Source organism: Eptatretus burgeri, chromosome 6 (assembly GCF_056783735.1).
Source record: "Eptatretus burgeri isolate ZD-2024b chromosome 6, Ebu_testis_v1, whole genome shotgun sequence".
Lineage (NCBI taxonomy): Eukaryota > Metazoa > Chordata > Myxini > Myxiniformes > Myxinidae > Eptatretus > Eptatretus burgeri.
In genome coordinates, this window is record NC_140966.1 from 33223828 (window position 1) to 33236141 (window position 12314).

Consider the following 12314-nt stretch of genomic DNA (forward strand, 5'->3'; position numbering starts at 1 on the left):
TTATGATTGTTTGAATTTGTTGTCAGTGTTTAGTTACCTCCAAGAACGATGAGAGATTTCCAGAACACATGCACATCCCAAATCTAGTCGTCGTCGTCGTCATCGTTAAATTTTTAGTATGAGGTCGGCGGCTCATGGAGCATGCATGTTTGACCTAATTATTTCACTAATCGGCTGGCAATGCATGAAAATCAACTGGAGCTAGTTATGGCAGTAATTTGAGATTGGGCCAGGGTGCCAGTGATAACTCACCTCCTCTTCCTCTAAAGATACCGTCTGATATTTTAACATCCACAAACATTGCTAGCAGATTAGACATTTAGCTGAAATAATGTCCCATACTGGGGAGAGGTAATGTGACTTTCAGGCTATTCTGCAGTTTCCTCGTAAAAACTGATCTCAGACCAGTCAGTTCAAAGGCAAGACCAGACAGCACAAACCTCTGTACCATCCTGTGAGACTTTTTAAATCTATAAACTTAACACCTTTTTGTCCCCCCGCCCCTCCGCCAAGGTCGGAGACGGGGACATTAAAATGAGCTCTGTCCAACCGCATGATCATCTGTCCATGCACTTTTCTGTTCGCGATATTTCAAAAATTATTCAAGATTTAGCTTTCATATTGCAGATTTGTATTCCTCATGACATCATCTCAAACTGCTGACGTCATGGATGTCATTGGCTGAATTATATTACCATGGCAACCATCTTGCTAACTTAGCTTGTGTATGATATTTCTGAGGCTCTTCTTGCCTTATTTCTTGTTAAATTGGTTGTGTGTGTGTGTGTGTGTGTGTGTGTGTGTGTGTGTGTGTGTGTGTGTGTGTGTGTGTGTGTGTGTGTGTGTGTGTGTGTGTGTGTGTGTGACGACCACCCAAAAGGTGGGAAACCTGATGTATATGCTCCTTTGTTTTAAAATACTTTTGTGACATTGTACATTCTGTGTACTTCTGTGAGTCCTCCAGATTATGAGTGTGACGTTGATTCAAACCAACACAACAATTTTATCCTGACCATTTTAAAACAGAACCACTTGTGAGAAATACTCCGTTTCTTTTCAAAGGCCACTCACTCTGTCAGTTGTTTTTGAGGTGCAGTGCTTTGTTTTTGAGACCTATATGCTGTTTGAGAATCACTAATTGGTTTGAACCAAGAACAGAGCAGCTAACATTTTAATCGTTGTGGCCAACACAGGCCAGGTTGGTGAATTGAAACTTGCCAGACTACAGCAGGTACATCAAAGCCTCGATGAGATGAAGCCACATGTGCAATTTGTCAGGTGTCGATATTGCTCGCAATTCACAGCCGAGGCTTGCCAAAAAGCACTAGAAGGACGAAAAACAGGTATGAAAGGTGCAGCTCTTATAAACTTTCGTTTTAAATAACACTTTCTCATATAGTCTATCAGACTGGATACAAAAAAAATTGTTTCAGTCGACAAATTGCGATGATGATCTTTAAATCAATGTAAAAGCTTTCACTCGATCATAATTAAGAATATATTAGATGTGTAAATGAAAAGTAACAGATAAAATAAAATCAAATATAAAAAACTGAGCATGATTATATCAAATAATTTTTAATTTTCACTTCACATACTTTGCCAAAATACACCATTTAGCAGAAAATGGGAATTTCAAGGAATGTTCCAGAAAATGTGGAGGCAGCTAGACCTTGCCTTTGTGGCTCAACGACTGGCTGTGAAACGTCACATGGTTTCACACAAAGGAATACCAAACAACTAAAGATGGGAATATTTTTAGCAGAAAATGAAAATTGAGAACGTTTTTGATCAACTGCCATGTTGATGGGTGTGCTGTGCCACGTAGTACCATGTTGTGCCAAGCCTGTATTTCAGGAAGAATGGATTCCTGAGGCTGAAGAAATCCATTAACCCAGTTCACACCGACATGACCGCAGGACATAATATATTTTCATATACAGAGCGAAAATGTTTAGGAACAGTGTTGGTGCCATGGTGGGTGTGTGTGTGTGTGTGTGTGTGTGTGTGTGTGTTATTTATATATATATACATATATATATATATATATATATATATATATATATATATATATATATATATATATATATATATATATCTTACAATGTTGCCTCTTAAAAGAGGAGAATACTATACTCTGTATTGTGTGTTCTCTATAATGGCGAGAATACTCTTGATGTATTCTTTGTAAGAAGGTTCAACAGAACCGCCATATTTTGTAACACCGTTAAATCCGATTTTCCAACTCGTTGAAAACATTTTCCAGTTGCTGTTGAGGGATTTCATGAATTTCAATTTTGATCCTGGCCCAAAATTCATCCAAGGGAAGTGTTTTTGATGAGTTACAAAAGTTTTACATAGCTCTATAAAATGGAGACAGATCAAGTGAACAAGGTGGGATGTTTTTCAATCCATTTGTCTGGGAAGACATCATGCAAAAAATGTTGTACATTCGAAGTATAGTGGCAGGAAGTCGTCTTGCTGGAAAAAAAGAAAAAAGGTGCAATCTGAAAGATTTAATCATGGCAGTGTGTGGATAAAGAAATTCTGCAACACGGCAAAGTAACTTTGACCATTGACTGTTGCTTCCTCAAAAATGAAAGGACAAATGATGTGTGACTTTCTTAAATAGCGCAAGACATTGAGCTTTGGTGACTCTTTCATTTGTCAGATTTCCTGAAGTTTTTCTGTCCCCCAAATGTGACATTTGTGCTGGTTGACTTTTGCCACCAGTATGGAATGTTGCCTCATGAACAAAATATCAATTAATCAAGAAACTCATTATTGTGCATTGTTGATTTAACAACAATAGTACAACATTAACAACAGCATTAGCATATTGTGAAGTATGTCGTTTACACGTGCCTTTTACCATTAACAGTTTATTGATATCATGTGTACATCCAGAGTTATTAAAGTTGTGCATGTCCACTTAAATCAATGCCAAGCTTTCTCAAATCGCTATTTCAAAAACAAATTTGTCATAATATTGAAGGTTTGTATCCATAGTGTGATCTGACGTTGGGGGGGGGGCGGATTTATATTCCCCCCCCTCCACCCCCCCACCCCCTCCCGTCAAAATATTTTGTATTAATGGTGATTGAATAAGTGAAGTTTTAACATCTGATATTTTAAAATGATAAATGTACGCTGCATCCTTTTTGAGCATTAACTGATTTTAAAAAGCTTGGTCGAACCACACAAACAGTACAAGATCAGCAGGGCATCGTGGTAAACATGATAAAAAAAAATGTAATGGAGTTTGATTTCACTAGATCCGGATCATGCTGCTAGGCTGTATAAAGCTGATCAGATGGGATTCCACTTATCTGTTATTGTCATGTCACAAAACTGTGCATGACGAAACACAGTAAATTAATCAATGAAATCTGACTACGTCATCATCATTGCGTTGCTGAATTTTGAACCAATTAACAAAATACACAAGCTTCTGCTTTCAGTTCTTCCAAGCTTTAGTTGTTCAGATGTTCAGATGACCTTTTCATTTGTTTTGTAATCATTTCAAAATACATGTGAGCTGGTCTGTCATCAAAATTATCAGGGCTGAAGGGATCACAACAGAATACACAATACTGAGTTGGACAAATCCAGTACTTCCTGGTAAGGTGAATGGATTCTGACCGTTTTTGCATTTTTGTTTGGTCTTTTGGGGAGAAAAAACAAAGTTAAATCATCCTTCCTTTTATATGAACAACATCAAATTGTTCACCTCTTCCCAAGACTGGTAAAACGTGCATCAAAATTTATTGGAAGAATGGTCTAATACTCACTCCGATGCTGAACCTGAGAAACAGCCTTAAACTGACGACATCATTTGTGGCTAGTTTTTCAGGGTGAATTTTCGGGTGAAGGGCAGAGCATTAAATTATGGTCTGCCATTGCAATGTCTGAAATAAGTGTTGAAGAGTCCATTGTCATACACGTTTAATGGTATATCATTCATATTATTTGGAATCCTCTTAAACATTAATCCCAGGTAGGTGAGATTGTGGAAGTGGCCCCTGATGGCCAAATGCCTGGTTTGCAAGTTTGGTATATGGTTTACAACGGAGCCAATATTTGTTGGTTTTTTTTTAAGCATCCCAGATAATCAGTCACCAGCTGACAGATGTGACTTTCATTCTACTTGAAATTCACTATCGAGTTTCTGAAACACCAATAATCAATGAACAACGTCGATCACTGAAGGTCACTTTTCATGTCAGCTTCTCCTTAAAAGACGAGGTTCATCAACATTATTTACTCTGACATTTATAAAATGCTTGAACCAAGCTAAACTAGTTGTGTAATAATGATAAATACTGTGGGTGGTACAGGTGGTATTGAGAAGAAATGATGACCTACTTGTGCGGTGGAAGCGCATTAGGTTTTGGTCTGCAGTGACATTGTGTGTGTTGTGCAGTGAGAAATCAAGCTTGTTGGTTGCTCAGACTCATCTCAGAGTTTGAGAGGCTCTTCGTTGCAACTGGGGATGCGGACTTCAGCTTGGTTCTTGCCGATGGCTCGAGTGACGATATGGTGGTGGAAAAGGCTCTCAAACGCAGCTCTCTGCCGAGGTTGGTTTTAATGAAAACTTCTGCAAATATTGTGCATGTGGTCATTGTACATTACATTTTTTTGATGGTGGTTTACGGTTATGCCTTGTAGAGAGCTATTTCCATCTCTCCCCACCCCTTCCCTTTCCCCAACATTGCAATGTAATCTCTTATCTCACACATTTATCAGAAATTGGCTGCAATGCACTTTATGGAAGACATTTCAATTTCTGTGATAACTAAATATAGCTCTCATGACAATTAAATGATTTGTATGGAAATATTGATTGTAATACCTTTGTAAACAGCATGCAATTATTCCTACTGAGTAACAGCATCAAAAATTGTGGCAATCGAAAATCTTTGCAGAATTTGAGCAGGAGGTTGAAAATATTTTAAATGCTCAAAGCGAGGGCAGAGTACTGCATACAACACAATTTTTTTTCACCTCCTATTTCAGATTTAAAAAATAATTTTTGTACACAAAGTCAATACTTGTGAAAGAGCTAAAAACAATGGATCAGGACACAGCAGAACAAAAGGAACAGCAGAAAGAGAGGGGGGAAACGCCATCAGCAGGGCCGAGGGACAAAATAGATGAAGATGGACAAACAAGGGATGTGAGTAAGAATGTGGGGTAGGGAACGATAGAAGGTGGACAAGATGGAGACAGAAGCAAACTCTCAGGAAGGAAAAACTAGAAATTTGAAGTAGGTGGGCTCAACGGGGTTAGAAAAGATCAAGGTTTTGGATAGGGGACAACTTGAGGTGGTGGTGAACAGCTGTATTGAAGACTTGGAGGGAAGAATGAGACTGAAGAGAATGTGGAAGTCGGTTCCATCGGTGGGGAAAAAAAAGAGGAACAAATGGGTGGAGGTGAGCATTGATCATTGGTGTTGGGAGTTTCCCCAGAACATCCGTCCTACCCCAGTACCGCTGCACGGTGGTGTTGGGCTGATCCCCGGAACCACTCGGCCCTGAGTGGTTCAGGGCCCCTCCCTCCCTCCTTCTGAGATTCTCTTTCCCACCAGCCATGCCCATCAGCACTGCCCAGACTGCAACCTGGGCGTAGATTTCCGAAAGCCGGTTGAAGAGCTTGTGGATCGGCGCTTTGCGGTCAACACCACACATCGACTTCCACTTGCCCTGCAGCCATTCTAAAGATCTCTCCATGTGGTTTGCAATCATCTGTGGGGTGACCCTCCACTTGTGGCAGGAATCCTGCCCTCTCATGGGGGTCAGATCCTGTGCAGCACCGAGTGTCAGGCAATCCAAAAGATCATCCGGATGCCCATTGTAGCGGAGACCTCGTCCCCCGAACGGTCTGTGCATGGGGCCAGTTCACCGGTAGCGGAAAGCAAAGTGCAAGGCGAAAAATGCAGCCACATAATTTTGCCAACTGCCACCCGCCGCTGCAAGGTTGGGCTTTGACAACAGTGACAGATCGGAATCCCATCAGGATCCATACTCCAGCCAAGCCCAGCTTTGCTTCATGCGACTGCTCACGACCCACCTCACCCGCAGTTGGGAGATTCCGCTCTGAGGCACCCCCCCCCCCCAGGTGCCGCCACATACAGAGCAAGTCCCCAAAACCGTGCCCACTAGGCTAAGCCCGGGTGGACGGTCCTGAGGGCCTCCACTTGGCATGTCTCATAGGCCAAACACCTAGTCACGAGGTCCCAGGTGGCAGGGTCGAGCACCACCTACCAGGGGAGGTCTAATGAAGTTCCGGTAAGCCGGAACAGAGTCGAGACCAACCCCATTAAGGGAAAGACCCACACCCACTGCCCACAGACCATCGCACGGCAATGCGTATCCATCTGGAGACCCGCAGTCGCGGGAAACTCCGCCGTGGGCTCAACAGATGACCAGTCAAACTTGATGGGGTAGCAGGTGGGCTGGATTCAAACAGGAACTCCCCAAAGTGGCTCCTGTGGGATCCATCAGACACGAAAGATGTCCTGAAAGAAGATCCCATAGTGTTCCAACACAAGGTGCTTGCAATTCGAGAACCGGCCGCTGCAAGCCGCGACCAAGGACTTGTAGGCCTGCATTACTCATGGGTTCCACGTGTGTGTGCAGCACGTACTGCTTTGGTTGACCACCACAGGTGGATCACAATGAGGATGCACCACAAAAGCAGGAGGCCCATTAGGATCCCCCACTTAGTGATTGCAACCTCGCCATCTGGCCACGTAACCCACTACTCACCGAGACCCAGACGGCTGACCCTCGCCATCCATCTTGCAAGGTGGAGGCCCTGGACAAGCCCCTCTTAAATGGCCTTAACAAGGTCAAGCAGGAGAAAGTCCGTCGCCACGGTCAGGTCGACCGATAACAACTGCCTGGGCCCAGACAGCAGGAATGGAAAAGTAAACATGGACATAAGTGCCCCATTATGATCTCCCTGTAGCACCTGCATTAGCAGGGGTCGTTCCGCATTGCAGACAAGACCCTCTGCTCACAAACATGCAGAAGTGCTATGAACACGCCGGGGGACCATATTGCAACAGGTCGTCTTCCAGCCACGCTCGGGGAGCGAGACCACATGGGCCTCGGGGATGGTGTTAAAGTCCAGTTTGGCAAGTTAATGGTCACGGATCTTAGCATTTGTGTCCAGGGCATGGTGATCCGTTGGTTTAAGGTCACCTCGGTGGTTGTGGACCACATGCACCCTGCATAAACCTGGGGGGGAGGGCAAAGCAGGGAAAGGCATAGGGTGCAAGACCAGAAAGGAGGTGGTGAAAGACAGAGAGACCAACATGTCTGCGATAACAAAATGATAGGCCCATACACACAACTTCATTGCAGGACAGGAGTTTCCAATGATCTTAAAGGTCTTTGTTTCCACAGTGTCAAGCGAAGCAAAGTGTAAGGCAGGGGTGCCAGCCCAGGAAGAGAGAGCATTGAATGGCCTTGTAGGTTGGATAAAGTTTTCTATTTTTTAAAAAAAAAACATCTGGTTCGAATTTTAAATTTTCATTTAAACCTATAATAATGTGTTAGTTTTTGGCCCTTATTTTTCAGGGGTAAACAGTTGTGATTAGCTGATTGGCCATTTTGATGCTTCTCTCTATATCTTTCTCTCTCTTAAGGCTCTTAAACTCTATTAAGGCTCTAAATGATCAAATCTACATCACTACCATCTATGTAATCTACAATCGAACACATTTATCTACCTCGAGTGAGTTAACTTGTCTAATCTCATCATCCAGAATCATCTGGTTCCAATTTTAAATTATCAGAATCATTTGTATACCCAATGCTGTTTGTACATGAGAGAGAGACAGAGACAGAGACAGACCGGCCAACTCGCTAGCAGGTGTCATTTTGCACACCAAACGAGCACGAGCAGTGAGCGTGTGCTAGTAGTGAAAGATCAGTGCTGATCAACACAGGCACGCTAAAGGTATGCTATCCACAACCTGGTAATTTACTGAGATCATAGATGGACACATTCTTTGAAATCTGAAATTAACCTGAAGGCTATAATATTGATCGTCTGGCTGTTAGTATGATTTGAACCTGGTTGGATTACAAATTTTCTCAATGCCTGGTGGCAGCATGAACCGCGATTGTTCCTTAGTTCCTCTAGTTTTTATAGAACTTAGCTCTCCGATAGGATTACTAGGAGGCACAAATCTGTCTTACAAAGGGCAATGTACAGTCTAGTTTGATAATTTACCGTTCGGGAGATTCGCACAGTGGATATAACTAAAAACAGTAATCTCTAGTGGTTCTCTGTGGAATTCGATGTTCCAAACGAATCAATTAACGATGATGTACTCCACCATAATGAATATTATATTCAATGAGATGGGATGTAGTACAAGGAGTAAATTTAAAGTGCAATGCAAAAATGAAAGAAAGGGACAATGAATGATCAGAACATTTGAGACGAATACATTGCAATCACCTCGCAGAAGTCGGAGCAGTGCTGGCATCTCATGAGTAGTTGGTTTTTAGCAATATCAAGTCGCGATACAGAATTCAAATTGATCATCAAACACGAAAGAACGATGCAAACCTTTCTTTCAAAAATATCGAAAAAAAAACGTCTATACAAGTATTTCAATTTTCAGACTAACAATCGCATTGTGATACTTTTGCTGCGGAGTTCTCCCTTCATGCCATCTCGTTCACTCTTGCGATTGTGCTCCTGTCCTTGAGCAAAACATACAGACGGACATTGATGAAAAATTTTGTGAGCAGTTTATTTTTGATATTATGGTAAATGGGGATACTACAGCCTGGTGTTGGCGCAGTGGTTAGGGCAGCGGCTTAGGATCCAAAAGGTCCTGAGTTCAAGCCCCGTTGGGCCACTGAATTAATACACCAGGGGGTTGACTCAGCCTGTCATCCTTCCGAGGTCGGCAAAGTGAGTACCAGTGTACTGGGCTGGTGTTATACCCTGGTGAAAATAGGTGTACCTTATCCCTGTGTCGTAAGAGGTGACCAGGGTTGCGTCAGGAAGGGCATCCGGCGTAAAACATGTGCCAAATCACTATGCGGATCGGATGATCCGCTGTGGCGACCCCTAACGGGAGCAGCCGAAAGGAGAAGAAGAGGTAAATGGGGATACTGATGACTGGAACTATATCGTCTAAAACTTCGTCTCGAGGGAACCTGTGCATTATTCGGCCTTGATCTGGTCAAACAGAGCAGTCCCGTGCCGCACAGCATTCCATAATTCCACCAAAATCGAGCGAAATATTGTATAAAATACCACTTTGTCTTCTATACAAATGCAAACCCAGAAGTAACTTGCTTGGGAGGCAAAATGGCTCCAGGGGGCCACATGGTGCGGATTGACCAACCACACAACCGGATAGCACTGTATGAGCAGAACAATAGATGGCCAGACCCTCTCCATATATGGCACTGTGTATCTATACCAATAAATGGCTGTGTGTGTCTGTGTCTGTGTCTGTGTCTGTGTCTGTGTCTGTGTCTGTGTCTGTGTCTGTGTCTCTTCCATAACTCCAAAACCATGAAACCTTGCAGCCTCAAACTTTGCATGCATACTAAGAAAACTCCAAGAAAGTGCATGACTGAAAATTGGGTGTTTGGGTCAATTATAACACCCCTTTTGAAGATAATTAACGACCTTATTTAATTATATCCTTTATCAGACACATCCTCGGTCACCACTCTTGATGAGGTCTTAAGAGTTAAGATGTGTCCTAGGTTACCTCGATGGGGTCTGAAGCCACCATGTTTTTTGGCCTGCTCAACCATGCCTTGACTTGGAACAGGCCACAACAATTTCTGAATGATAAAGTTGTTTTTTTCACTCTCCTCACTCATATTATCGAATGTCTGTTCATCATAGCTACGAATCGCTGGGTATATTACAATGCTTATAAACACCCGGAGACGTCAGCATTCATTGACTTATTTCATTTTGGCACATGTGATCACCATGAGAATCTCTTAGACTAAGCAGAATTACAAAATGTAAGCTCCAAAATCGAGATTGTAAGCAGTTGTGACTCTGAGAAAAGTGTTCATTTGTCCAATTCGGACATATTTGACATTCCAGGCGTCTCCGGGAGGTGTATGTTTAATATGATGGTTCGTTGATTGCTAATCGCGTGCCAAGCAAGCTATTTCTTATCGACCATTTCTTTGGAGTGCTTGAGCCACTTGACGAGCACCCTACAATATTCGCACTGTCACTGAAAACTGTACGTTGATCGACTTGAACAAAATTCAGGGGTCGCATGTGTTCTTAGCCACATGTTGTTCTGCGGTGCAACATGTGGTGGCTGGCTCGCTGAAAATGTGAAATTTCATTTTCCAAGACGTTTCCCATTTTTGTACGATCTTCCATGATACGACCCGTCACTTCAGCATAAATAAATACAAACAAAAACAAGTGGTGCCAGGCACAACAAATCCCGCCCATTTAAGGCATAAAGTTATTTTGGGGATCAAATTTAAATTTGATATATCCTTAACCTGAATGTTGATTATAAGGAATATAATCTATATATTAATACTGAAGGACCAATTTTGTGCTCCTCCTCGCGGTCGAGTCACGTTTTTCTCGGTATTGTGATCTGGACTGAAAGAAACTTCGTACCTGTAAGAGTGCATTGCACATAGTAGCAATTGTGAAACTTCAACTCTGAAGCAGAATAAACACTTTTCGTTTTACATTCGTTTACATGGCGACGTGTGACGTCACCGCTGAGAGGCGTCAGGACGTCATGACATCATCGGTCATTCGCTGACGTCATTACGTCCGTCGTCGACTGACCGTCACCGCTGAGCGGTGTAATTCCACTTCTCGAAAATAGCGTCTGCAATGTAAAACCCTCTTCTGCACATGCACCCACTTCTGCAATACCTCAGAATGGAATTTGACACAAAAATGTAACAAGAAACATTGTATCTTCTCTATATTAATACTGAAGGACCAATTTTGTGCTCCTCCTAGAGGTCATGTCACGTTTTTCTCAGTACTGTGACCTGAGAAGTTTCGACACTGTGTTTGTACGTCAAAGTAGACACGTGCACAAATCAGGGGACTTCTTCACAAGGAGTAGTGGACACCAAAAATGTCGTGTACAAGGACGTTTTGTAGGCCTCATTAGGTAAGGCCATGGAGTACATCGACTGGGATCCGGCTCTTACAAGAGCCGCCACTGGTTGTCATATTGGGCTCATGGAACGGAATCCGTCTGTGACGGGGTTTCGGCTAGTAAGGAATATTTTAGTCTTAGTTTGAAGTCGATTAAACCATCTTTGACGAAGTTATGAGCGAAAAACGATTTTGACCTTTTCGTGACCTGACCTTGACCTTTGACCTAATTTGACGCAAAAGTTAATGGGGTCGTCCGAGGTTCATTACCCACCTGTGGATACAATTTGACAGTGTTTGAGCCTGCCGTTTTCCCATAAAGTTGTATTTTCGTAACCATGTTTTAGTTTTAATGGAAAATTTGTAATTTGACCAATGGCCATGACCCCCAAAACTTTGGACCCTACCGATCTTCACAAATATGCATTTTTCACTGTAGGAATGGGTAGGATTATAAGTGACAAATATAATAAGGTTCACTATAAGCTTAGTTTGAAGTAAATCAGATCATTTTTGACAAAGTTATGAACAAAAAACGATTTTTGATCTTTTCGTGACCTTGACCTTGACCTTTGATCCAATTGGACCCAAAAGTTAATGGGGTCATCCAAGGTTCATTGCCCACCTGTGGATTAAATTTGATAGTGTTTGCTAAAGCCGTTTTTCCGTAACGTTGCTAACAGACAGACAGACAGACAGACAAACAAACAGACAAACAAACCGGACAATTACAATATCCCGCTCCCTCCCTCCGGGAGGGGGCAGGACAACTAGAAGGCCACTCGGCGGAGTGCATACCTCCACCACGTAATTCCTGATCCACGAGAACACGTCGTGTCCAATACATTTTTGAAATATTGGCTGCTCTTGGAGAACCCTTATTCTGGACATTTCCATCTGTCTGTCTGTCCGCGAAACTTTGGTCAAGCCGAGGGGCTAAACCACTCAACCGATTCCAATGAAATTTGGTAGGTAGGACCAATATTTCTGGGAATCGTGTGCTTTCGAATATGGGACCCCGGGCCCTAGCAACGGCATAGCAACGGCCCTTTAAAGTGGTCAAAAAATCGAAAAAAAATATTAAAAAAAACATCGAAAAATCGAAGCTTAGAGTTCTGTGCACAATCTATCTTGCTCCCTTCATGCCAATTTGCAGCCCTAACAAAAAAATA

The 12314-nt window shown here is 42.6% G+C and overlaps 1 protein-coding gene and 1 long non-coding RNA gene across 3 annotated transcripts in view; one reads left to right on the forward strand and one right to left on the reverse strand.

The window, feature by feature from the left end:
• LOC147024514 (beta-1,4-N-acetylgalactosaminyltransferase 3-like) overlaps window positions 1–12314 on the forward strand; it is a 352417-nt gene that overhangs the window by 296288 nt on the left and 43815 nt on the right. For both annotated transcript variants that reach the window (XR_015059072.1, XM_085884517.1), the window contains exon 15: window positions 4424–4577. Coding sequence is in view for 1 of the 2 variants with exons in the window: in XM_085884517.1 (XP_085740643.1) it covers window positions 4424–4577 (154 nt within the window). In the remaining variant the exon portion in view is untranslated. The remainder of the gene's footprint in view (window positions 1–4423; window positions 4578–12314) is intronic.
• On the reverse strand, window positions 1148–10790 carry LOC147024517 (uncharacterized). Its single transcript, XR_015059073.1, has 3 exons — window positions 10642–10790; window positions 4366–4597; window positions 1148–1324 (listed from the first exon to the last, which is right to left on the reverse strand). It is a non-coding gene; the product is annotated as an uncharacterized LOC147024517 (long non-coding RNA).